Source organism: Neofelis nebulosa, chromosome 2 (genome assembly GCF_028018385.1).
Source record: "Neofelis nebulosa isolate mNeoNeb1 chromosome 2, mNeoNeb1.pri, whole genome shotgun sequence".
In the NCBI taxonomy this organism is placed as follows: Eukaryota; Metazoa; Chordata; class Mammalia; order Carnivora; family Felidae; genus Neofelis; species Neofelis nebulosa.
The window spans coordinates 201905413-201932151 of record NC_080783.1 but is presented as its reverse complement, the minus strand read 5'-3'; the positions used below and the strand labels follow the sequence as shown (position 1 = coordinate 201932151).

The 26739-nt window shown below is 48.7% G+C and overlaps 1 protein-coding gene across 3 annotated transcripts in view; it reads left to right on the top strand.

Annotated features, from left to right (window-relative positions):
- WDTC1 (WD and tetratricopeptide repeats 1) overlaps window positions 1-26421 on the top strand; it is a 64313-nt gene extending 37892 nt beyond the window's left edge. The window contains exons 4-16 of one of the 3 annotated variants that reach the window (XM_058718472.1): window positions 5834-5880; window positions 6280-6391; window positions 9100-9287; window positions 11697-11879; window positions 12837-12931; window positions 13341-13456; window positions 14915-14990; window positions 15600-15708; window positions 16716-16889; window positions 19949-20184; window positions 21751-21966; window positions 22882-23074; window positions 24398-26421. In XM_058718472.1, the coding sequence (XP_058574455.1) occupies window positions 5834-5880; window positions 6280-6391; window positions 9100-9287; window positions 11697-11879; window positions 12837-12931; window positions 13341-13456; window positions 14915-14990; window positions 15600-15708; window positions 16716-16889; window positions 19949-20184; window positions 21751-21966; window positions 22882-23074; window positions 24398-24467 (1815 nt within the window). In that variant the 3' untranslated portion in view covers window positions 24468-26421. The remainder of the gene's footprint in view (window positions 1-5833; window positions 5881-6279; window positions 6392-9099; window positions 9288-11696; window positions 11880-12836; window positions 12932-13340; window positions 13457-14914; window positions 14991-15599; window positions 15709-16715; window positions 16890-19948; window positions 20185-21750; window positions 21967-22881; window positions 23075-24397) is intronic. The other 2 variants (XM_058718473.1, XM_058718471.1) reach the window with 2 other exon arrangements.
- Window positions 26422-26739: the final 318 nt, after the last annotated feature.

Genomic DNA, 26739 nt, shown 5'->3' with positions numbered 1-26739 from the left:
AGCCCCATATCGGGCTCTGTGCTGACAGCTCTGTCTCTCTGTCTCTCTCTCTTAAATATAAATAAACATTTTTTAAAAATTATATTAAAAAAAAAAAAAAGAAAGTACCATCATGGTAGAAAGTTCTCACAGTACCCTTTCCAGTCAACCCTCCTACCTCAGAACAACCACCTTGTGGCTTTTGTCTTCAGAGATTAGTTTTGCTTATTCTGAGGCTTACTGTAAATGGAATTAGATAGTATATTTTTGTATGTGTTTGGCTTCTCTTGCTTAGCATAATGGTTTTTGAGTTTCATCCATGTTGTTGCATGTATCTGCGGTCCGTTCCTTTTTATTGCTGAGTAGTACTCCATTGTGTGGATAGACTACATTTTATTTATCCATTTTCCTGTTGACCATTTGGGTTATTTCCAGTTTGGAGCCTTTGTTTTTTAAATTTTGAGATTTTTTTTAAGATAATAAAATCTTTTTTTTTTTTTTTTTTTTTAAGTAATTTAAGTAATCTCTACACTCAATGTGGGGTTTGAACTCACAGCTCTGAGATCAAGAGTCACATGCTGTACTGACAGAGCCAGCCAGCTGCCTCTGGAGCTTTTAAAACTAAAGCATCTATGGATATTCTTATGTCAGTCTTTATGTGGACAAATGTTTTAATTTCTTTCAAGTGATTACCTAGGAATGGAATTGCTAGGTCATAGGGTAAATATAAGCTTAACTTTACATGGAACTGCCAGTCTTTAAGGTGATGGTAGCAATGAGATTTTTTTTTTTTTAATTTTAGAAAGAGCACAAGCAGTGGGGAGGGGCAGAGGGAGAATGCAGGAGAATCCCAAGCAGGCTCCACACTTCAGAGCGGAGCCTGACACGAGGCTTGATCCCACGAACCTGGGATCATGACTTGAGCCAACATCAAGAGTCAGACACTCAACTGACTGAGCCACCCGGGTGCCCCGAGATCTCTTCTTAATACAGGCAGTAATAAACGTGGTGTCTGAGGTAGTCCAGCATAGAGAAATACTTTGGAGTTATGTTGACCTGGGTTCCCATCTGGGCTTTGGTATTTATAATTTGTGCAACCCTGGGTAAGTTATCTCTGAGACTTGGTCTTACCTGTGAAAAGGGAGTAATAATGAGATTGTGTATACTACTAACTAGCATTCTAGGGGCGCCTGGGTGGCGCAGTCGGTTAAGCGTCCGACTTCAGCCAGGTCACGATCTCGCGGTCCGGTCCGTGAGTTCGAGCCCCGCGTCAGGCTCTGGGCTGATGGCTCGGAGCCTGGAGCCTGTTTCGGATTCTGTGTCTCCCTCTCTCTCTGCCCCTCCCCCGTTCATGCTCTGTCTCTCTCTGTCCCAAAAATAAATAAAAAACGTTGAAAAAAAAAAATTAAAACTAGCATTCTACCTAGTAGTGGCATACCAAGGTGGGGACTGCAGTGCAGGCTATAAGGGGTACATAGTCTGTAAAGAATTTTAAAGCAGTAATAAAACCCACTAAAAGTCCATTTGCTTTTTATCATCATTATGCACCTAAAATTCTGAGCAGTGTCAGTGATAAAATACTTCTTCCTGCCTCCTCCTCCTCCTCTTATACACCATGCTACTCAGCAAATTATAGGGACTTACAACAAATAGTAATTGTAATCAATATTTAACAAAGTTAAGCAGGATCTAAAAGGTTGGAACTTAAGTGAGACTTAAAAGTTTTATTACAGGTTCTATCTCTGTGCACTTTCTGTTTCCTCTAGGTCCCCAGTGTGCAAAGCTTACCCTAAACAGCAGTATTTCCAAGGGTCCAGGGAGGCACACAAAGGTCTGTTCCTCTCTAGGAGTCATCTCTAAACATCCTTGCTCCCAGTTTCTTAAAAGTTTAAGGTTTTTTCTCTTCATTTTTTACCCACTTTTTAATTCTGATAGATCATAGGCATATCTCCTTCCATTGTATTTTACAACATAATTATAGATTGTGACCCAGTATCTAAGCCAGTCTTAGTTATCAAGCCCAAAGTAACCCCCCCTTACTCTGCTCCCTATTAAGTAGCTTCCCAAACATGTGTTCTAACTTATAAAGCTCTTTATTAATATTTTTTGTCAATAGTTACTTTGTATTTTTGTTAGAATCTGGTTTGAGCTTTTTCTCTATACTCTCTTCAACTTACCTACCTCTAAACTAACTTCTACCATGTGAAAATTAGTCATAAGTATCATATTTGTCTACTGTGGCCCTGTCTTCCATACTTTGGATGGATTACTGATTTGCGGACAAGACAATAATTCTAGAAGCATTCATCCATTTTCTCAGACAATACGTAAGAGCTCAGGCTCTCAAGTTAAAATCCTGCTTCGTGTCACCACTGTTAGCGGTGCCACACTTGGCAGGTCCGATATGTGCGGGGTTTTGTTTATTTTTACACACTAAGCAATTCTCCAACACCTAATGGCTGCCCTACAATTTAACTCAATTCTGACACTATCAATATGGAGACAGCATTACATTGTACAGGCTAAGGGTTTAGTCCTATGACTGCCCTGCCACCCCCTACACCCCCCACTTCAGACACCAATCACAAGTCCATGTTGTCACCTGTGCTTCTGACCAACCATCTGTAGATTGGAGGGTCCAACAACCTCTTCCTTGGATTTGATTAATTTGCTAGAATGGCTCACAGAACTCAAACATATTTTACTTACTAGACTACCCATTTATTCTAAAAGGATATAGTTCAGGAACAGCCCAGATAGAAGAGATACCTAAACAGTATGTAGGAAGGGGCATAGAGCTTCCATGCCCTCTTGGAGTGTACTGCTCTCCCCCAAATCTCCACATGTTTCCTAATGCATAAGCTCTCTAAACCTCTTCTTTTGGGTTTTTGTGGAGGCTTCAATAGATAGGCACAATTGACTAAATCATTGGCTGTTGGTGAACTATTCAACCTCCAGCCCCTTTCCCCTCCCCAGAGGTCAGGAGGGTGGGACTGAAAGTTCTAACCCTCCAGTCATATGGTTGGTTCCTTTAGCAACTTGACCCCATCCTTAGGCGCTTTCCAAAAATCACTTCATTAACATAAACTCAGGTGTTGTTGAAAGGGGTTTGTTACAGATATCAAGACATCTTTTTCACTCTTATCACTTAGGAAATTCCAAGGTCTTTAGGGGTTCAGATATGGGAAGAAGACCAATTACATATTTCTTATTATAAATTACAGTATCACAGCAGGTTACCGAATCTCTCTCAGTGCTGTCTTTCTTATATGTGAAATGAGTAGTGATACCTGTTTCTTAAACAAGACAACAGATATAGAGTGCTGGATTAGTGTCCTATTGCTGCCATAACAAGTTACCACAGACTTAATGGCTCAAAACGACACAAATTATTATCTCACAGTTCTGTGGATCAGAAGTCTGACCTGGGTTTCACCAAGCTAAAAGCAAGATCTGGACAGGGCTGTGTTCCTCCTGGAGGCTGTAGGGTAGAATTCGTTTCTTTGCAATTCCCAACTTCTAGAGGCTACTGCATTTCTTGACCCGTAATCCCCTTCTTCCATCTTCAGAGCCAGCAATAACAAGACAAATCCCTTTCACACCTACATCTCTCTAGTTCTCTGCAGCCAGGAAAGGTTCTGTGATTTTAAGAACTTACATGATCATAATGGGGCCACCTGGATAATCTAGAATACTCTCCCTGTCTCAAGGACCTTAACCTTAATCACATCTGCAAAGTCTCCTTGGCCACCAAACATTACATATTCATAGGTTGCAGAGGATCAGGACACAGACATCTGGGGGCCATTTTTCTGGCTACCACAAGTACTTAGCACTGTGTCCAGCTCTTTGTAAGCTCTCGGTAAGTGGCAATCATTCAAAGCTCTTGGTATTGCAAGGGAGATTGCAAGCTATAGATGTGACACCCCCGCCCTCACCACCACCACCCCCTCACCACCACCACCCCGGCCCAGGCACAAGTAATTTACATCCTGGTGAGAAAAATGAAAGAGCTGAGGACAGAAATGATTCTGACCCTAAAAGAGTGATCAGAGCCATGTGTGGGGTTTCAACCAAGTGCCATGGGAGAGTGAGAGGCTCAGGTCAACAAGTAGTCTGACAAGTCTGAACAGAGTGAATGCACGTTAAGTGCAGAACCTGGAAAGAAATGTGGTTCAACCTAGCTAAGAATCTTTATAGGACAAAGGGTAAGAGGGAAGGAGAAGGCAGAGGAAAAGCCGTTCTAACTAGACAGTTGGGGAATTAGATTTGTTCATATCCCTCGATTCTTCCCACTAGTCTCACTGGACTCATTTGTTCATTCAGGCAACTGATATATGCCGGGCTCTGTATCTGACCTTGAGGATGCAGTGAATATAAGACACAAAGCCTGCTTTCTCGGGGCTCAGTCTGGTGAAGCAGACTACCATGTCCACACAGAGTCATAATCCAGTGTGACAGTAGGAGCCCACAGGAAGGGTATGCCTCCTTCCCAAATTTACAGGATAGGAAAGGCACCTTGAAGAAAGTGCCTCTAAACTGAGACCTGAAGAATGAGTTGGGAGTTTATCAGCATGTTTTGGGCCACAAGTAACAGCCCAAGTCAAATGACCTTAAACAGTAAAGAACTGATTGTCTCGCTTAACTGGAAGTCCATAAGTAGAGTAGGCAGTAGTATTGGTCACTCCTCTGTATATTGACCTCACTCTCAGGCTGACTTCCCTTGTGGTGCCAATTCCAAGTGTCACATTGGTATACGCAACATCTGAAAGAAGAAAGGTATCTCTTTCATAGACTGTCTCCTGAGAATGAGAAAACTCCTTTTCAGGAAGCCTCCCAGCCACTGTGCCCCCTGCATCTGATTGGGGTCACAGGCTTATTTCTGAGCCAATCCCTGTGCCCAAGTAAATGCCACGTCCAATTTGGCTTATGCCTAAGTTCCTAAACCTATCAGTGTGTCAAGGACAATGGATTTACACTTGCTGAAACCCATGGTCTAATTTGGAACATAGAGATAAATAAATGAAAATCTAGGTATCATTAGGAATGAAGGAGGGTGAGAGAACAGAAACCAGTATATAGGAATGCCTAGTGACTTGTTCTTTCCTTCCCCCACGTAAGACTTGGTTCTGCCACTTTATACCTTCTGCTTTTCATGGATTCTGTTTCCTCATAGCTCTAGCTTTACCATGGTTTCTCTCTGTGCATGCTTTCAACCTCAGTGTCTATTGATAACTGCCTCACTCTCTCCATGTTTCTCATTTCACATCCCCAAGCTTAAGACTCTGGCCCAGTTAACCTTACTATACCAGGCTCTACCTACTTGAAGTAAGCTCCAGAAGATCGGGGACTTTGTTTTGTATACTGCTGTATCCCCAGTGTCCGAACGGCACCTGGTATGCAATGGGTGCTTGATAAATTAAGTATATGCCAAATGAATAAAAGATCAACTTTCTAGTTAATTGGCTTCCTTTGGGTTAGATATTCTCTGGGCAAATTTTCTGTGGCTGAGGGGATGTCCCTTGAAGGGACAGTGGTAGGAGCAGAAATTTGTTTGGATCTCACTTCTACTTACTTTCATCTGAACTTCAGTTTACTTTTCTGCAAAATAGGATCAATGAAACCTGCCCTTTAGGGCTCAGTTGTTCAGTATCAAGTGAGATCATAATATGAAAGTACTTTATATATTGTAAGGTACCAGGCAGTTTAATTCAATTCTGGTCACTCACATGCACCTGGAAAACACTGATGATGGAAAGGCTGGTTCACCTGTTCAGTTCCACTTCTCAGTATTGAGTTCCCCAAGAGAACCTCTAACTGGCTGTCTTCTTGTCCCTTTCCATTTACTCCCCAGGGTCACTCAGGGTGTGTCAACTGTCTGGAGTGGAACGAGAAAGGAGAGTGAGTATGAACTAGAGTACCGAAGAGGGTGCTGGAGAGGGGAGTGGAGAGGCTGGGAGAGGGGACTTTCCTCCTTCTTGGTAGATCTAGGGAAAAGAGACTACTGCTCGTTTCTGTGCAGAGAAGTTTAGTCCAGCACTATCAACGCACTGTCGAACAATAAATTGGATGACCATCCAAACCCTGTGGTTTTGATAATCTAATGTGTTTAAGGAATAATGGGAAATCTTTAGGACAAAGTAGAAGAGAATCAACTGATGTTTACAAGATATGCTTGAATTCTGTGACATCTCCTGTTCCTCACGCTCTGTGTGGCCTCACTCCCTATCAGTGGGAAACGTGGGGCTTGGGGGGGCGGGGCCGGAAGAGGAGAGGTAGAACCCCTTATTCTGCTTGCAGCTTGCTGGCCTCTGGTTCCGATGACCAGCACACAATTGTGTGGGACCCGCTGCACCACAAGAAGCTGCTCTCCATGCACACAGGACACACTGCAAATATCTTCTCTGTCAAGGTGAGCTGGATAAGGCACAGAGCAAGTGAAAGGCATGCATGACTGGTCTGCGTGCATGGTTGTATCTGCACATATGTGTTCCATGTACTCCCTGGGGTCGCAGACACCTTTGTGATCTGAGTATCTGATGGTGATTCCTGAAACCCCGTCTCTTTTCCATGTTCTGCTTCCTCACTTACAGCATCTAGGCCAGCTCTAGATGAAATGCTGTTTATATTTATTTGAGTGGTGATGGTGGGTGGTATGGTTCCAACCATGAACTTAGATAGCAGGGAGACCTGTGTTTGACTCCCTGATCTGCCTCTTGGAAGCTGTGTGACCTAGGCAAGTCACCTGACCTCCCTGAACCTCTTTACTCATCTGTAAATAGGAAGTAGCTTAGGAAAATCCCCTGGACCCATGAATAAATGAGTAAATAGATCATTTAATTTTAAAAGGGAAGCAGCCATCCACAGGCTTGATATTATAGTTCAGTAAGATGATTTGTAAAAAGGCACCTGGCCACAGGTGTTTTAGCTCTTCTGTGTTTGAGCTGCTGATTTGTTGGTGGAACAGAGTTGAGCTGAGGAGAGGTGGGAAGGGGACTTACAAGTGTCTTCAGGCCTCTGAAGTCCTCGAAATGGAAGTGACATGAAACTTTGTGCCTTCTGGTCCCAGGCAACAGACTTGGGATTAGTGGCTCCGAGTCCATAGAAGCAAATGTGGACCTCATGAAGTAAAGAACTGTGTAATGCTTAGAGCAATTTGGAGAAGGTAGAATAGGCCCTTTGAGACCATAGCAAGTGTCCTAGCACTGAGGTACTCTCGACACTGGGAACTTTATTTGCCAGGTTGAAGTTTGGAGGAAATGACCTTTAAGGACCTTTCCAGCCCTGTAATTCTATAATGGATGTATGTGAGAGTGAGACTGTCCTTTAGAAAGCCTCACTAATCTAAGAAATATTTTCCTAATTAATATCAAGAAGAATTACAAGATACATGAAGAAAGTAGATTTGAGAGCCAAGAACCTACTTACTTCCCTAAACCCCGCCTCCTTCCCAAGCTCTGATTTTCACCTCCTGCTCCAGGGACCAATCCTAGATGATTTTCTGCAATTTTAGAGACAGAACAATGCCTCTTCACCTCTTGCATGGCAAACAGATGGTTTCTGCCCCATGAAAAGTGTTAGGTCCAATCTGAATCTTTGGGGTGGGATCTGGGAAAGGGACCTAAGCCATCACTTTGGCATTATAGAGCACAAAATGTTGAGTTCAGAAACCAGAATTTGACAATGGTCTTGTAACTTCCTAATAGTATGATTTGGGGCAAGGCATTTACATTTACAGACCCTCAGCCTCCTCTTGTGAAAGTGTAGAAAAGGATTCTTCTCTCTTCAGATAGTAACATTCCACAGATATTTATTTAGCCCTCAAGCTCCCCCTGGTGGCAACTACAGAGTGTGGTGAGTGTGGCAGTAGCCCTCAAGGGCTCGCCTATTTATTACTGTTGTGCATGAAGTATATTCTGTCTCCAGACAGGGTTAAAGACTACTGGTTGCCCCTAAAAATGATCAAATTTCATTTGTTTCATCTAGCCCTTGTCCTGGTGATCCAATAGAGAATGGTATGTAGAAAGTGAATTATTGCTCTTTTGTGAACATTTAAGTCCAGTAGGACTTGAGCTGTTTAAATGCGGAATAATGCCCCACCCCCAGCACCCATTCAGCCTTGTTGTGGATTGGGAGAAACTTTTCAATTAAGAGAAAAGGTAATTAAATCTTTTGAACTCAAGAAAGAGAAAAAGTGAACTAAATATTTTTCTTCCTTAAAGCTAGGTGATAGAATGACATGCTTTTAAAAATTACTGTTTAAAGCTATGTTTATGGCTGTTTTCCTCTTACCATATGTCATCTGGAATATTTTCTCAATTTCGTCAGAATGGTGGGATTCTCATTCTTTATGATAACTGTAGGGAGATGTTTCTTCCTGATGCTCAGCCCTTCCCCAAGGGTCAACATTTGAGCCATTTCTAGTATTTGCTATTATGAAGAGTGCTGCTCTGAGCATTTCTGCACAGGTCTCTTTTTTCTAATAAAATTATTTCTCAGAAGTGGAAGTTTGGGGTCAAAAGATAGAAGCAGTTTTTACTTTGTTACCTATTGCCAGAGTGTTCTCCAGAAATATTTGAACCAATTTAAAATACTACTTTCTCCTTAAAACACTGGAAGTCCTTTTCACCTTAAGACTAATTTATTAGGTAATCCTCAGGCTATCAGACAGTCCTCATGAGGCAGTATGCATTTGGGGAGTCAGACTTGAGTTTGAACACAATCCTGCTGAACTTCAATTTTTATTTTAAGTATCAATAAGATAAGATACCTACCCAGATGGCAGCCAGATGGTAAATGCTTAGTGAATGGTAGCAACTATGATTATCATCCACTCAACCCTTATCTGGGGAAGAATCAGAGGAAGATTTCTTAGGTAGTCCGGTTTGGCACAAGTCAGGACCACTCCGGCAAAGTAAAGGCGTATGTCCCAACTTTGACCTTTAGGCCTATGGGCTGATGCTTGAGATCCAAAGTTTTCTTAGTGGACTGCCTTGGATGAGTTCATTTCCTGCTTGATATGGAGAAGGAAAGAGGGTGCTAACATCCATGCTAGTCTTCTTCCGTGGCCAACCCTACCCCCACTGCCTGCCAATCTCTTCTTCAATCTCTCTGGAGCAGTTCCTGCCTCATGCTGGGGACCGCATCTTAATCACGGGGGCAGCCGACTCCAAAGTGCATGTCCACGACCTGACAGTAAAGGAAACAATCCACATGTTTGGAGACCACACAAACCGGGTGAAACGCATCGCCACAGCGCCCATGTGGCCCAACACATTCTGGAGTGCTGCTGAAGATGGGCTTATCCGGTAAGGGCCTGAGGCATCAAGTGGGGCCTGCGCCTCCCCTGCTCCCACTGCATGTTGGCTCCCCCGCCCCATCTTCCCATACCGCTTCCTTCCACAGGCCTGGCTCCTTCCCTCCAGCAGAGTTCCAGCCTCATTTGTCTGCCCAGGGCACTTGTCTGGGACATACAGCTGGGAACATTTGTTTGTCTGCTCTCGGCTTCCCCACTCTTTACCCTCTCCTGCACTACATCCGGGCCTGTCAGCCTGCTCTCACCAGTGCATAATGTCGGCCTCCTCTGGGCTTTCACTCCTGCTGTTTGCTCCGCCTGGTTTTCTCTGTCCCCAGTTCTTTCCATGCTTGACTCTTTCTTACCCTAAGATCAGCTCAAGACTCACCTCTTCATAAGCACCTTCTCTGACTATCCTGTCCAAAGTAGACCCCCCCCATCATTCTGTCTCAGCACCCTAATTGTATCCTCTGTAACTGTAATCACCCTCTGTAGTTCTTTTATTTTATTTTCTTCTTGGTTTACCTTTTTGTCTGTATCACTCACTGAATAGTGAACTGTCAGAGCACCTCCATCTCTACCTTGTTCCTAGTTGTGTCCCTAGAGCCCAGCACAGTGCCCAGCACATAGTGGTGCTTGATACATTTCTCTCGAACAATTGATCAGTGGGCATATGTGTGGGAAGGGAATAGTCAGTCAGAAATGGGAAAGCGGACTTTCCCCTTCTCCGTTGGCCTGGATTGTCATATCTTTGCTCTAGTTTTCTTCATCCTAAAATGGTCTCATTGCTCTTTAACTCCTTTCTTCAGAGGTGACCTTATCTCCCCAACCTGCTTTAATGCCTCCTTTGAGATCTTACAGGATTCGCTCTTCCCTGTTACAAAGGAGGAGAGATATCTAAGTCATGCACGAACTATAAAACAGCAGTTAGAAGCAGGGCACTGATGTCAGACAGACCTGGAATCAAGTCCTACCTCTGTCACTCAGTGTTTGGGGCAAGTAACTTTACCCCTGAACTTTAGTTTCTTCACCTGTAAAATGAGAATTATCATAATATCTCCCTTGTTGGCCTGAGCATCAAAATGAGGTAGTGCCTGTGAAACCTTGGATGGTACTTGGAAGACAGAAAGCACTTGGTCGGTGACAGGTAAAACTCTGTGTTACTCTTATTGACCTTACCTAACCAGACTGTGCCAGGGCAGCAGGTAGAGGCCAAGCATCTAGGTAGGATTGGAGCCTAAGCAGTTAGACACAGGCACAGTCAGGGAAGGTGTTCTAGCAGAGGGTGAGCATAAGCTGGGCCTTCCAGGATAGACAGGATTTGGATGGGCAAGGAAAAGCAGAGTGGACTCTCCAGCTTGAACAGTTTGTGAAGGCAGGGGTAAATGTGCCACATGGGGGATAGACAGTTCTGTCTGTCATCGTAAGTGAGGCAGTTAGAAAACTGAGGAACAAGTTTAGTGGCAGTCAGGTCTTGGGAACCAGACTGAGGGGTTTGGTAAAAGTAAATTAACAGTAAACTCATGCTAAAAATATTGAGGAATTTGTGCAGGTTTTTGAGCAGGAGACTGATGGAACAAAGACAGTATTCTAGGAAGAGCAGTCTGGTGAGGACGGCTTAGAAAGGTGAGGCAGACAGGGTAGAGATCATTGCCGATATCTGGGCAAGAAGTGGGTGACCACATGGGGACACCCTCCTCATTCTCTGTGCCTGTGGAGTGGCAGCACAACAGTCCCCCAGACTGCTTTGAGGGATGTGCTACTGCCAGGGATGTCTGGCATGACATTTACTACCTGAGTGGGACTCAGGCTTGTCTTGGTGCTTAGTGTTTCTAGATAACTCTTGGCGACCTCTAGATTCTCTTTTATATCACCTCCGTACTTCTGTCTCCTGCAAGAAATTAGATTAAAAGTTGGAGTTAAGGAGCAAAGCCAAGTGGTTAAAGGCTGTCTCTCCAGTTCCGCACTATTCCAGCTTCACACTGGAAGCTGTGTCACCCCAGACAGGTTCTTTACTTGCCTTTAGCCTCAGCGTTCTAATGATACCTGGGGCTGGTGTGAGGATTTAATTAGATAATCCATGTACAACACTTAGGGACACAAGACACAAATCATTTTCTCAATGTTAGAATCAGTAGAAATAGTACTTAATGGCAATATCACTGATCTCTGTAAAAAAAAAAATACAGTAGTATTCACCTTAAGTAGTTATATGAAAAATAAAACAGATTGTGTGAGAAGCCTATTTCAGGTGCCTGGCACACAGTGAGCACTCAGGAAATGGGAGTGGTTTTTTTACATTCTTATTATTTATGAACAGGTCAAAGCCCTTCCCAGTTCCTTTGTATAACAAAGCCTTGGCTTCTCCCCTGCCTCACAGGAGGACCCAATCCCCATCCCCTAACACTGTCCTCTCTCACAGCCAGTATGACCTTCGGGAGAACAGCAAACACTCGGAGGTGCTGATTGACCTGACAGAGTACTGTGGCCAGCTGGTGGAGGCCAAGTGCCTCACCGTCAACCCCCAGGACAACAACTGCCTGGCAGTAGGGGCCAGTGGGCCTTTTGTGAGGCTCTATGACATTCGCATGATCCATAACCACAGGTATGAATAGTTCAGCCTCCTGTGGGCAAGTCCCTGGGAACTTGCTGCCCCTGTCCCTCATTGCCATGACCTCTTCTTTTTTGAAGTGGGTTTTTAAAATTCTGTTATTTTTTTTAATGTTTATTTTTGAGAGAGAGAGTGCGGGAGGAGCGGGGCGGGGGGGCGGGGGGGACAGAGGATCTGAAGCGGGCTCTGGGCTGACAGCAGAGAGCCCAACTCAGGGGCTCGAACTCACAAACCGTGAGATCATGACCTGAGCTGAAGTCAGATGCTTAACTGACTGAGCCACCAGGTGCCCCTTAAATTTTGTGATTAAAAAAAAATTTAATCCATGCTTGTTTTGGAAAATACGGAAAGTATAATAAACTACAAATAATCCAGTACCTAAAAGAAATCACTGTGTATATTTTCTGCTTGTTCTTTTACTATGAGTATTTGTACAGAGTTATAATCGTGTACATGTAATTTCTTTTTTGCACATGTAATTTTATTCTTTTTTTTTTTTTTTTTTTAAACAAAAGTAGAATATACCCCGAACCTCCACAGAAGTCCCAGACCTGAACAGCTCCACCAGCGTGGGTTTTCAATGGACTTCTGGGACAGGGGCAGGGACATCTGGCCTGCTTTACTTTCATTTGTGGGTTTGGGCAACCACTGCTGCTCCTCACACACTACCTGACTTGGAGTGGGACTTAAACCTTAGCTTCCTTAGCTATAAAATGAGGATGATAGGGTGGTCATGAGGACCAAGACAATGGACAGAACCTACTTGTAAAGCACTGTAATGTATGTGTGCATGGCTATCTAGCTGATGGACCTTTAGGGTTGCTGAGGTGAGGAAGCTAAGGGTACCTCCTTTCAGTGATACAAATTTAGGTTTTCCTATAGGGAGTATGGTCTGGTCTAGCCAGGGGTATGCCTAGGGCTTATAACCTATATGGTTTGTCTTCCCACCAGGAAGAGCATGAAGCAGAGCCCTTCAGCAGGTGTCCACACCTTCTGTGACCGACAGAAGCCCCTTCCGGATGGCGCAGCCCAGTATTACGTGGCAGGTAGGGCTCAGCCCAGCTCTGGCCCCAAGTTCTTGGCCGGGTGCTGACTCTTTCTGGGGTGGGGCAAAGAGACAACATGGCATGGTGGTCAAGAGCATGGGTTTTAGAGTAAGGCAGATTCAGGCTTTAATCCTGACTGCCATTTACCAGCCATCCTGTGACCTTTGGCAAATTACTTACCCTTGATGAGTCTTCATTTCTTTTCCATAGAATGGGGCCATAATGATTAAATGAGATAAAGTATATAAAGTAGTTGGCCTAGTGCATATAGTAAATGCTCAACACATGGAGCTGCTTTTATGGTGAAGATAATTGCTATCGTTATTGACATGTTGGCCTCACACAACTCCCTGCTCCTCTTGGGGGAGACGAGGAGTCTCACATTGGGGTGACTGAGCTTTTCCCACAGGTCACCTGCCAGTGAAGCTGCCTGATTACAACAACCGTCTGAGAGTGCTGGTTGCCACCTATGTGACCTTCAGCCCCAATGGCACAGAGCTGCTGGTCAATATGGGAGGGGAGCAGGTATGTGTGGCTGCCCAAGCTGGCTCTGCCCCCACCAACCCAAATTCAGCATCCAGGGCTTGTACCTCACTTCTACTGCCATGAGGCAGACAAGAAGCACCAACCTTATGGTAAATGGCTTTACAGTGAAATATAGGAGCAGCGTGGCATCATTGGAATTCCCAGGAGGTGCCCTGGCTTTGTCTTTTTCTTGAGCATAGCTTTAGAACTGACAGACCCGTCTTCAAATGCTGGCCTTCTGTGTGCTATGACTTTGAACAAGTCTCTTCATTTTTCTGAGCCTCAGTTTCCTCATCCTCTTATTTTCCTAGGAGGAAACCCTGGGGCTGAGAGCATGCAGCCAGGCTGTGGTTTAAGGCCAGCTTTAGGAGTGTTTTTTGATAATGGCAGGTTACTAAACCCTCTATTTGCATGTTCTCAATCAGGATATTTAGTAAGCCTTGCATAAATCCACTTATTCTACAAATACTCACTGAGCACTTACTCTGAGACCGGCATTATTATAAACATGAAGGAGACAAATGTGAAATATGATCCATCCCAAGTTGACAAGGCAGACATAGCACGTGAACCAGCTAATGACATTACAAGGCAAGGTGGATTATGTACAAGAGAAATGGGATGGAGAATAGACGAGCACCTGAGCTCAGAATACGGCTCTGACTTCAGACTGCTGAGCCATCACCTGGCCTAAAGGTAGCATAAGGATGAGTAGAGAGGCATCTAGCAGAGTGGTTTGGAGCCAGACAGACTTGGTTTTATGTCCTGACTATGCCACTTACTGCTTTTATGGCCCTGGGTAAATAAACTTAGAGCCCATATTTCTTCATCTATAAAGGGGGTGATAATAATAGTACTTCTTAGGGCGCCTGGCTGGCTCAGTGGGAAGAGCACGTGACTCTTGATCCTCAGGGTCATGAGTTCAAGTCTCATGTTGAGTGTAGAGATCACTAAAAAAAATAAACACACTTTAAAAAGTAATAGTACCTCTTTAGGGGGTTGTTTCTAGGATGAAATGAGGTAAGTCATATAAAACACTTAGCAGAGCTCCTAAAGCAAAGTAAGAATTCACTAAACGTTAGATAATATAGATAATGTTTATTGAGAGAAGTAAGTAGCAGTGTTACTTTGGGCAAATGGCTTCCCTTCTCTGAGACTTCAGTTTTCCCATGTGTAAAATGAGACCTTTGGCTTTGTGACTTCTGAGAACCTTTCCAACTTAAACATGTGATTCTAATTAATGACAGTGTTTTAAGCAGTCCACCCTACAGGCCAGGAACCAGGAGAATTTTCCTGCCTGAGGTTTGCCCCATAGGAACCCCTCCAGGCCTTGCTTGATGGTTCCGTGCTCAATACTTACTATATTCCTGAGAGCCACCAACCCCCAAAGCCTTGCTTTGGTCCAGCCACATTCTTACCTCACAGCTGCCATCTCTTTTCTTAACCCTTCCACTCTAGGTCTATTTGTTTGACCTGACTTACAAGCAACGGCCATACACCTTCCTCTTGCCTAGAAAATGCCACTCCTCAGGGGGTAAGTTCTCCCTTGGGTTAGGGGTATCTCTGCTGGGGAGCTTGAATGTGTGCCACTTCTGCTGCGGAGGCTGCCCCTTCCCTTGTGCTGTGGCTGTGATCCTCCAAAAGGAGTAGTTTATCTGAAAGAACACTCTGTACAGTAAGAAGGAAGATAACAATAGGTCAGAGAGATCTGTCAAAGGGGTTTGCATCACAGTCCTTTTCACTTCTCTCTGAAAAAGTTTCTTTCCGTGGCTTTTCTCTTGAGGACATGTAGTAGTTGCCCTTCTTTCTTGTCCTGAATGAGTTTCCTCACTGACTCCTTCCTAGGGCCTCCAGCTGGTTTGGAAACCTCTTCACCCCCCACTCCCTCCAACCACCCCCAGCTAAGGGTAATGCCAAGTTGAAGCTGTGTCCCTCTCCAACCAGCAGAGGGCGCACAGGCTTTTCCCTATGCTCTTGCCTGCCTGCCTGTCTGTCAGAACTTACTTTCTGGGAATGGATCTTACCTGGGAGGATGGCCCATAGTGGAACCATCAGATTCTGTGATGGAAGCTGGAGGGCTGCTGAAAAGAAATGAGGACCTCTTCCTGAGTTGTTGCTGTTCCTTTCTCCCCACCCCTGCCAGAAGTTCAGAACGGCAAGATGTCCACCAATGGTGTATCCAACGGTGTGTCCAATGGCCTGCACCTTCACAGCAATGGCTTCCGGCTGCCAGAGAGTAGGGGACATGTCAGGTGAGTCCAGCCTGACTTGTTCAGCCCCCCAGTCCCAATTACACCTTATGGTACATACCTTACAATGTAATTTGGAGGGAGGAGCATGTCCTGTAAACCGCCCATCCAGGCACATACCTCAGAGTCTGGGAACTGAAACAAGGGATGTAATGGAGTATATCTGGAGTGTTGCTAATGGTTCCAGTACCTCTGCTACCTGGTAGGATCCCAGTCACACTCAGACTGAAGCTCCAGTCCCTGGGTATCAGTAGTTAGGTCAGGACCCAGGGGCCCAGCTACCTCTTAGTACTGAGCTCCCTCTTAAAGGTGTTAAACACAGAGGGGCCTCCCCCCATTATATTTTTCTTCATCCCATACCATCTTTTGGCCTCTGTTCACTGCCAGGCCCTATACTGGGCTTTGGATACAGGTGTGCTCAAATCCTCTAAACTTTGAAAGAAATAGAAGTCTCTGTCGAGAGATCCATGGGAGGGGCTTGGGTGGTCAGCTACTATCATGCCCAGGAGTATGATTAAGAATTACCTTTGGGGGGTGCCTGGCTAGCTCAGTTGGTAGAGAATGAAACTCTTGATCTTAAGGTTGTAAGTCTGAACCCCACATTGGGCATAGAATTTACTGAAAAATGAAATCTTAAAAAAAAGGAAAATCACTTTTGGGGCACGTGGCTGGCTTAGTCAGTGGAGCATGCAACTCTTGATCTTGGGGTCATGAGTTCGAGCCCCACATTGGGCACAGAGTTTACTTAAAAAAAAAAAAAAAGGAATTGCCTTTAACCTGTCCATGACAGCTTCATTTCTGTTTTTTCACTGGTTCAGAGTATCTGGAATTGTGCCTATTACCTATTACAGGAACCTAGGCCAAGGATAAGAGTGGTCCCCTCTTCTAGATGACAGTGCAGATCCCAGGGGTCAAGACAATATGGGTGGCCCTCAGGCAGGGCTTCAGACTTCCTGAGAGGCTGCTTGGACCCTCTTTGGCTGGCCTGACTTGGCTCTCCTTCACCACAGCCCCCAGGTAGAGCTGCCCCCATACTTGGAGCGCGTGAAACAGCAAGCCAACGAGGCCTTTGCCTGCCAGCAGTGGACCCAGGCCATTCAGCTTTACAGCAAGGCTGTGCAGAGGGCCCCTCACAATGCCATGCTCTATGGGAACCGAGCTGCTGCCTACATGAAGCGCAAGTGGTGAGTGGGCCTGAGCCAGGACGAGGGATGAAGGCAGAGGACCTGATGGAACCAAGTTCCTGAGGCCTCCAGGGAAGGTGGCAGTGGCATCCTGCTGCCCCTTAGGGCTTTTTTAGGCTGTTTTCTAACTCCCACCTCCAGACTAGAAGTCAGGAAGTCTCACAGTGACGTGAAACATGTCCACAAGTAGCTTCAATGTGGTGCTTTGTTATAAAGTGATGCGGCCACTGGGCAAGTAGAACTTGAGAGAATGGTTAATCCCAGCTGTTAGATAATTGGGCCTTGAATTGGACTATGAAGGTGCAGTAGAATCTTGCTAGATAGAAAAGAGGCATTTGGTGAATTCAGTTGGTATCAGTCTCAAATGATTCTGTAGCCCCTTGACCTTGGGCTTGCTTTCCTGTGCTCTTAGACCATTGGACCAAGACAAACAAGATACCAGGGATCTGAAGGTGGCTGTGGGTCATGTTGGGTCATAGTGGCTGGTGGTAAAGGAGTGGGTCCATATCCTGAAGAACCTGCTATCTTTGGAGACCATCAGGGCTCCCAGCCCTTCTGCCTACGGCACCAGCAGGCAAGCAGGCGGGCAGACCCCACCCCCCAGCCGGGGCCAGGACTGAAGATGGATAGAGCTGGGCCCACAGCCATTTCTGCTCCGTCTGGCATCCGTCGGCTCTGCCCAGACAGACAGGCCAGCTGGTGTGCCATCGTCTGGCTGCAACTAGGCAGGCCAGAGAGGGAAGCTTAAGAAACCCACCCAAGTCAGCAGGATGGTAGATAGGGGTTTGGGAAGATGCTACCCCCACAGGCCTTAGCCCAGGCATCAAGAGTTTGCCAAATGCTCAGATGGCAACCCAACCCAGGAGGTGATGGTTTGGGGGCCATCCTAAGGTGTTTTGCTTCTCTGTCCCAGGAACTGAGTAGAATGCGGTGTCCTCATCCAGGCTTTATGCCGAGAGCTGTTTCACTCCTACATCCTTGCTAAGGGAGGCTGATGACTTCCCAATCCATGGGTGCCCTCGACATGTTCTCTAAACTCCCACTGTGTGCTAGGTACTAGGGACACAGAGTTCCTCACTTTGAGTTCCTGTGCTCCAGAGTGCCCAGCCTCTGGACCGAGGACAAAGACATGATTATGGTTCATCATCATCGAAGAAGCAATAAGCCTTTGAGGGGTCAGGTGAAGTGCCATGGGCATTAAGACAAGTTAGGTCACTTTAGCTGGGGTCAGGGAAGTGTCAGGAAGATGAGGAGTCTGATGGGCTTTAAGTGTGGGCAGGCTTAGGCAAGGAGATGAAGAGGAGGAGGGGATTATGGGGGAAAGACATTCCCAGGGAGATGAATGGTGTGAACAAAGGCATGGGGGTGGGGGCCTGACTGAAGAGCTTGTTTGCAGAACAACAAATCCATTTGGCTGGAGCAGAGGGTTCTGGAAGGGACTGGCAGGAGATGAGTCTGTGAGGTAGCCTGGGGCCGGCCTGGGAAGAACTTGGAATGCAGAGCGGTGGCGTTTTGGCCTGGATTCAGTGGGATGATGGGCAGCTACTGAAGAGTTTTGAGCAGGAGAGGGATGTGCTGAGGGCTGTCCTTTCAGGGAGATTGATCTGGCAGTGAGTCTGGATGGGTGAGCCCTGGGGCCAGCCTGCTCTCTCCCCATCCCCACATGCCTGCCAGTGACCCCTAGAATGTCACATTCTGTCCCAGGCCAGTCTCTCCAGGGCTGCCATCTGCTCCTGGATGCAGTGGGAGCTGTCACCCTCCGGCTCCTGGTTGGTCTCTGTCTGGCTCTCTCCAGGAGCTCTGAGGGGCACTTTGCAGGTGGCAGTTGGATTTCCAAACAGTCCCTCCTCCTTCATCACAGCCAGTCGTTCTGACGCAGGCCATGCCTTCAAAGCACTTTGTCCCCTGCCTCCTCCCACACTGGTGAGCTGCTTGTTCCTGCTGCCAGGGCTGGATGCTCCCTCTGGTGCTGTAGGAGAGGAGTCAGGAGGACATTTCCCCTGTTGGGTATGCTTTGGCCCTATTCAGGCGGGTTGTGAGCTGTGCTTTGGTGGAAGGAGCATCAACTCTGGGGAGTGCTGCTAGGCCCACCTCAGCCCAGCAGAAAAAAAAAAAAAAAAAGGAAAAAAAAAAAAGCTGCCAAAGGAGAAGTGGCCCCTGTGACCAGTCTGGCTTTCCAAATGAGAGGTGGGAACAGATGAGAGGTGCTGGGAGGAGTGTACCCTATATTCTGGCATGGTGTGGGAGAGTGGGGGCTTTCTTTTGACCCGTCCCTGCTTGCTCTCCCCCCAAAACCATCCCCACTTCCCTTTATCCATGCTTTGGGAGGTGGAAGAAGTGAGTAGAGACGATTTGGAGCTCCTGGTGTGCATACCCCCCTTTACCATCAGCTTCCAGAGAGCTGACTCTGCCAGTCTGTCAGGCCCCATCCTTCAGCCCCGGGAGGTAGAGGCCACAGCTGCTGTGGATCAGTCAGCCAGGACAGAGGGGGGTCTGGCTGAGGGCTTGCTGCCTGCTGGTCAGACCCCGAGTCCCCAGCCTGGCACTTCTGGCTTCTCCAGACCACAGAACTGTCCTTGAGAGCCCCCTGCCTTGGCCATGGCTTTGAAGACCAGCCGGGGGGATTTGAGGAGGTGGTTGGAGAAAGAGAGAAGGAGGGCTTGGGGAGCCTGAGGTGGGCAAGATGCCAGGCCTTCTGCTGCAGAGCTGCGGGTGCCTGGGGTGAGCCAGTGAGCAGTTGCACTCTGTGCCCAGCAGAGGGCAGCCTGGCACTGTTTTTTTTTTTGTTTTTCTCCCCACACATACCCCCTCCCCCCTCCCCCATTCCCTTTCTCCCATCCCCCTCTTAGACTTCAGGATTCCTGACTTATCTCCTTAATATACTGTGTCTCCTGGGGAGCAAAGCCTGGGCTGAGCCAGGGTTCTCTTCATTCCCAAGTACCCTTATCCTGAGATCTGTCAGAGGTGGACTGAGGTGGCCACAGAAAGCAGGGGAGACTGAGTGGACTCCTGATTGCCATGCAGCCCCACCTCCAAGCCACACTCCCCTGCCTTCCCAGGGATGGTGACCACTACGATGCCCTGAGGGACTGCCTCAAGGCCATCTCCCTAAACCCATGCCACCTGAAGGCACACTTCCGCCTGGCCCGCTGCCTCTTTGAGCTCAAGTACGTGGCTGAGGCCCTGGAGTGCCTGGATGACTTCAAAGGGAAGTTCCCGGAGCAGGCCCACAGCAGCGCTTGTGATGCATTGGGCCGCGACATCACAGCAGCCCTCTTCTCCAAAAATGATGGTGGTGAGTGGGCACTGGGGAGAGGGTGCTGTTCCTCTATTTGAGGTGCTACATGACATCTGGAGAGGACATGGTTCTGAGATCAGAGAGGCCTGGATTCAGCTGCTAATTCAGAAACCATGTGACTGTGGGATAGTCACTTAGTCTCTTTGAGATTCAGGTTTTTCATCTGTAAAGGGAGAGTGATCGCACCTCCCATTCAGAGTTTCTGTTGAGGATTAGCAGTAGCACGTTTCGAACACACCTCGTGTGATGCCCGGGACTCAAGACAGGAGTAACTTGAGCCCAGTCAGGCCGTGTGGCTCCAGCTGGGCATTCTCACCTGCTCACAGACAGGGCCTTGGCTGTCCCGTTGGTCATCTGAGTAAGGGGCAGCAGCTGGGGCTTGCACTCGTTCCAGTTTGCATGCTTGCGGCAGAGGCAGCAGTACAGGGCGATAGAAATGCTTCACACATGGGGTGTGGAACCTCGGGCTCCAACCTCAGCTCTGCCAAGTGGTAACCATGTGATCTCGGGTGAAGCACAGCCTCTCTGAACACACTGCCTTTACCTGCACGGAGAGCATTTGAAGCCCTGCCCAGCTCACCTCAGTAGCATTGGAGAGTGAGCTGGGGATTTGTGGGATTTGTGCTCTGGAGGCAGACGTGGATCCTCACTTCTCTCCTTATGCAGTTTACTAACCGTGGGATTGATTCACTTGTTTGCATAGTTATCAAGTATCTACCTTGTGCCAGGCATTGTGCTGGGTCCTGGGAGTACAGCTGTGAACAAGTCAGATGGTATTTCTGTATTAAGGAATTCACAGCTCTAGTGAAGGAACCAAGTGATGAAGGAGAAACAGGGTGTGATATGTGCCATGGGGGCCTGATGTGGTATAGGTGTATGGGGTAGGACTTGATGGAAGGCTAGGATTCTAGGGGAGGAAACATTTAAGCTGAGATCTCAAGGATGAGGAGGAAGAGGTAACTGGATACAAAGTGTAGCTGTGGGAGGTGAAGAATTCCTGGCCTAGGGACCAGACATGCAAAGGCCCCGAGGCAGGCAGAATCAAGGCACTTTTAAGGCACGAGAAAACTGGTGTGTTTTGTGTTTTGTGTTTTGTGTTTTGTGTTTTTTTACCCAAGGCACTTAACTGATCAGTGCCTCAGCTGGGATCCATGATAACTTGTCTTCCAGTGGGGAAGGGTTTGGACCGTACTGCCTTCAGAGCTATGGATCTGTTTAGAAAAACCACCCCCTCAAGGCTCTCTCGGAAGTGCTTCACCTTCCCCTCCCTGCCTCTCACCTCCACAGAAACAGAATGCATGGGTCTATGCATTCTTGGGGCTTCTAGACATTATTCAGGGACCTGAGCCAAGGCCCTCCTAGCATCATAGGTCACCTCTTGAACATCCTCAAGGGCTGGGTCCAAAGATGCTTCTTCCTCAGAGTCATTCCCGGTTTTCCAGATAGGTTTAGGCAGGTAGCCCTACATTGCTAGCACCTGGGCTGAAAACAGGGCCGGGGTGGAGACAAATGGGGGAGTGGAGAGAGGGACAGGCTTCACCTTTCCTTGCTCTCTGCCTCCAGAAGAGAAGAAGGGAGCTGGTGGTGGCGGTGGCGGCCCCGTCCGCCTCCGCAGCACAAGCCGCAAGGACTCCATCTCGGAGGATGAGATGGTGCTGCGGGAACGAAGCTACGACTACCAGTTCCGCTACTGTGGCCACTGCAACACCACCACGGATATCAAGGAGGCCAATTTCTTTGGCAGGTCCGAGGCCCTGAAGAGAAGGAGGGCACAGCCTGGTTGGCAACAGGAGGTTGAAGGGGGCGTGGGGGCATAATGCTTTTAAAAAAAGTCTCAAATCCCAGCTCTGCCTCTATGTCCTTGATCAAATGGTTTCACAACTCTGTGGGCCTCAGCCTCTTCGTCTACAGAATGAAACCAACCATCCCCACTCATGGGGCCATAATGAGGATTAATGAGGTAATCCATAAGGTACCCAACGAGGGGCCTAGACAGTGCCTTTAGCCCCCACCTCCTCCTCCTCTGTCTCCATGTGCTGGAGCTTGGTTTCTTTATGTGGATGCTTGGTGCTTCCCTCTGCTGAGGCTATGAGGCAAGAGCCTCAGAAGCTGGTAGTCTAGGCACAGTTGTCTTCTCAGAACTGTGCCCCAGGTACTGAGGGACATAGCCCGTGTCACATCGGACCCTATCACCCCCAACCCTCCTTTTAGATGGTGTACTTTCTTAGGGTAGGTGAGACACTTGAATGTCAAGAACCTCTCCATCAAGATCCCTTCTAAGTGTCACCGGTGTGGGGGGGGCAGACGTACTGTAGGATCAGGATACTGGACCCCGAAAGCCGAGGACTGCTGAGGGAAGGCTTAGACAAGAGTGTTCCCAGAGACCTAAGAGATGCAAGATCTGATCCAGCACACGAGGAGCTTATAATGTACTTTGAGGGAGAGTATCTTAGGGGGGTCCCAAGCAGTCCCTGATCTGAGTTTAAGAGACTAGCTGGACAGCGACTGGAGCTCTGTAGTATGGAAAGGATTACCATGTGTATGGGAGTTCTAAGTCAAGTGAGGACCCCAGAGTTTGGGGGGCTCAGCAGCTCCAGACCTCCATGCTCCCCCTTGCCCTAAGCCACACAGCCTCTACTTGAGGCTGTAGGGCGGTACCCCACCTGACCTCCCTGCCCTTTGCCCCTCTGCCAGCAACGCTCAGTACATCGTCAGTGGCTCTGACGATGGCTCCTTCTTCATCTGGGAAAAGGAGACCACCAACCTGGTCCGCGTACTCCAGGGGGACGAGTCCATCGTCAACTGCCTGCAGCCACACCCCAGCTACTGCTTCCTGGCCACCAGCGGCATTGACCCTGTTGTGCGGCTCTGGAACCCCCGGCCAGAGGTGAGGGTGTAGAGAAGATGGCCAGAACTAGACAGGGAAGAAGGTTGGGTTGGAGCCTGTGCAAGGCCTTCAGCTTAGCCTGGGAGGGTTGGGAAAGAACATGAGTCACCCAAAGGCTAGAAGCTCTTACCAAAAGGCTCAACACCATGTCAAGGTGGGAGCCATCAAGTTCTGAAAGTGCTAAATGTAGTGGGCAGCTCCAGGAGCAGGAGTTGGCTCCTGGTTTCTGGGGTCATATCCCTGAATGAGCTGAGAAGATGAGACTCACAGGAAACAGTAACCAAGGACAGGGGTGCGGGAGGGTAGGGAGGGTACCAGAGCTCCGGCACCATCTCATGAGAGCAGTACCTCAGAGGCTCCCTGGGTACCCTGCCCTTCCTATACCACTGTGTTGTGTCCCCCAGAAGCTGGGCAAAGCCAGTCCCTTAGTTACATGAGAAGTGTGCGGGCTTTGGCATCTGGTGAGCCTAAGTTTGAATCCTGGTCCCTTCACTCACTGCCTGAGGGACTGAACTACCTCTGACCAGGCTTTTATCGTTTACGTTGGAATGGGAATGACAGCCCCACCTCAAAAGGTTGCTTTAAGGATAAAGTGATGCCTCCAGATGCAAAGTGTCCAGCCCACAGGAACACTTAGGATGGTGTGGTCCCCTCTACTCCCAGGGTGGGTAGTCAGGCAGGCTGGCCTGAGGCCTCTCCTGCCCTCTGTCCCACTTGCCTTCCCTTTCTAGCCAGAAAAACAGAAGTCAAGTGGTGCATCTAATTACAGAGGCAATTTACTGTGAATTTTAAAGAGAACTCTACAGGGGTTCTCCCATGAGGGGAGAGGAAAAGGATGAAGGGTTGTTGGGAGTGATGACAGACAAGAGTGGGGTGGAGGACACAGACAATGCCCCCATCCTGGGTATCTAGTATGCCCAGCAGACCCTGGTGTGAGTCCCTATTGTTTCCTGGTATGGGCCCCCCCGCAATGTGTACCCTGATATGGGTATGCCCCCCCCAGTATGTATCCCAGCATGTGCACCCCCCTCATATATATGTTGTGTCCCCTCTCAGTTGTATATATTACCATGTGGCCCCTCCATGTGTGTAACCCCCTGGTGTGTCCTCTCCCTCACATATATATCCTGGTGACCATGTGTCCTGTACTTACCCCAGTGTGTGCGTTCGCCTGCACCCATGTACACATAAGGGCGTATGTACAAATGGACACCCCTGCGCGTCTCCCCTCTCCGCATGTATTGCTGCAGCTGTGTGTGTGTGTTTCCTGACTTCCCCACACATCCATCCCAGGACTATGTGTGCCTTCCCCCCCACCCCCAGAGTGAAGACCTCACAGGCCGAGTTGTGGAGGACATGGAGGGCGCTTCCCAGGCCAACCAGCGGCGCATGAATGCTGACCCGTTGGAGGTGATGCTGCTCAACATGGGCTACCGGATCACAGGCCTGAGCAGTGGGGGTGCTGGGGCCTCCGATGATGAGGACAGCTCCGAGGGCCAGGTTCAGTGCCGGCCCAGCTAGACCCTCCTGGCCTTGGTCCCCAGCGCCCGCTGCTGGCTGGACCCTCCACCATGGGCAGGAGGTCAGGGGGTTCTGTTTTGGTTTGTCCCCCCCCCCCCCCACATTTTTTTCATTTCCCTGTTTTGTTTGTTAGTTCGGCATTGGGGGTGGGGGGTTGCTACAACTTGCTGGCTTTCAGATTGCCCCTTGACTGGACCCAGCTCTGAGCAGAAGAGCAGGAGGGGAAGCCCCTCCATATGCCCCCCACCCATATGCCCGCTTCCACATCCCTGGAGGGCTCTGACCTGCCTCGGGCTGGGTGGGAGACAAGGGCTGAAGCTGTCTTCAAGGACTGTCCTACCCTTCAGCTGGCGGCAGGAAGGGGAGTGGACTTCCAGTCTAAGGGCTAGCCTTGACCTGCTGCCACTCTTGCTCCTGCGGGCAAGGCTAGCTCCTCCATGGCTTCAGGGAAGGTTCTGAGAAAGGATGGCCCCCCCCTCCAGAGCTCCCTTCACCTGCCACCCCCGCCCCGTTTCAGGGTGGAAGCAGAAGGAAGGTGGGAGTCCTGCAGTAGGCAAGGCCAGGCCCCTGCCTGGGCACGAGCTTTCTCGCCCTTCTCCCAGTGCTAGCTCTGGACCCTGTGCCTGCTCTCACTGGCCATCTCTGGGGGCTTAGGGGGCTTAGCCTTTCCCAAGGGCCCTGGCAGAGGGTGGGGCACCGCACCATCCCCTTCTGCGCTGCACTGCAACCACTCCCACTCCTCTTTCTGGGGGCTCCTTGGCCTCACTGTGACCTTTCTGCCAGAGCTCCCAGCCAGGCCTATTCTCTCTCGCTGAGGTGGCACTCTCTGCTAAGGGCCCTTTCTGCCCTCCCTCCCACCCCATGTGCTGAGCCGCCACAAAGACCAAAGAAGTGATGGCTTTTCTCTGTCCCCTGCTGCTCTTGGGGGTGGGGGAAGGAGAGGGGGGTCTCCTGAGTCACTCAGATGGGAAAATCCGTAACTCAGCCCCCTCCCTCCTCAGCAGCCCCAAGCTTGACACTGGACAGCAGTCACCCCACCACTCACCAAGCATCTCTCTGCCCCCTTGGCTCTCAGCTGGGAGCTGCTCTCATAGTTGCTCAGCCTTCCTCCCTCTCCCTCCCTTTCCCCTCAGTGCTTACTTGGCTCCAGCCCTCCAGCTGCAGCCTCTGGGGAGCTGCAGCCTCCCTTCTTCCCTCCCTCTGTCCTTCCCTCCCTCCGCCTGGTCTCTGCCAGGTGCCTCCTCTCAGTCAGGCTTCAGATCAGCCCTGGAGACAGGAGGGCCATGTTAAAAGCTTTTTCACAGTTTTAAGAAGACAGGGTGGGGGGGGGGGGTGAGGATAGTGGTGGGGGGTCTGGCACCATCTCGTCATTGCTTTAATCCCAGCAACACAGGTGGCAGCTTCTCCCCCTTCCTCCCCACCCAGCCCCTCTCCCGCCCTTCTCTTCTAGCTTGGTAATGAAGTATATTTATTGGTGAAGGAAACAGCTGCTGCTGCTTTTCCTGCTGCTGGGACTTGCTCCCCTGTCTCTTCTCCATGACCTTTCTCCAGCCAGGGAGGGGAAAGCAGGAGTACTGGGGCTGGGCCCTGGGGCCCAAAGACCAGCAGGGGCCCCTTTGCTTTCCTGTGTTGGAGCCACCTGCCATTTCCTCTCTCCGTGCCTCCCCCCTCCCCCCCTCCCTCCCCCAGCCTGCCCAGCCTGGGCCCTGCAGCGTGGAGAGACACATTAAGCCTTACTGTCCTCTGGGGGCAGGAGCCGAGCCTTTTTGTTGCTCCGCTCCCAGGAGAGTGAGGGTGACGCAATTGATTAAAACCATTTTGTTCTAGGTGTGGCTGCTGGCATTTGTGGGGTGCGAGGGGGTCTTGGGACCAAAGTGAGGGCACCTGATCCCTCACCTGTGTAGCTATGTGACTTTGAGTAACCATACCTCTCCTGGGTAGAATGAGACCTGCCTTGGAGGATCCCTGTGAAGCAGTGGCCACTCAGCCTAGCAGGGCGAAGCGCAGCAGAGCCTGGCACTGGTGGCTGTGAATTGCAATAATCAGCTTTCACTCTCCGGGCTGTTTTCTCAACTCTAAAATAAGGAGGTGAAGTCTTAGTGGCTTTTCAGACTTCTAAAATCAGAACCCAAACCAGAAATACA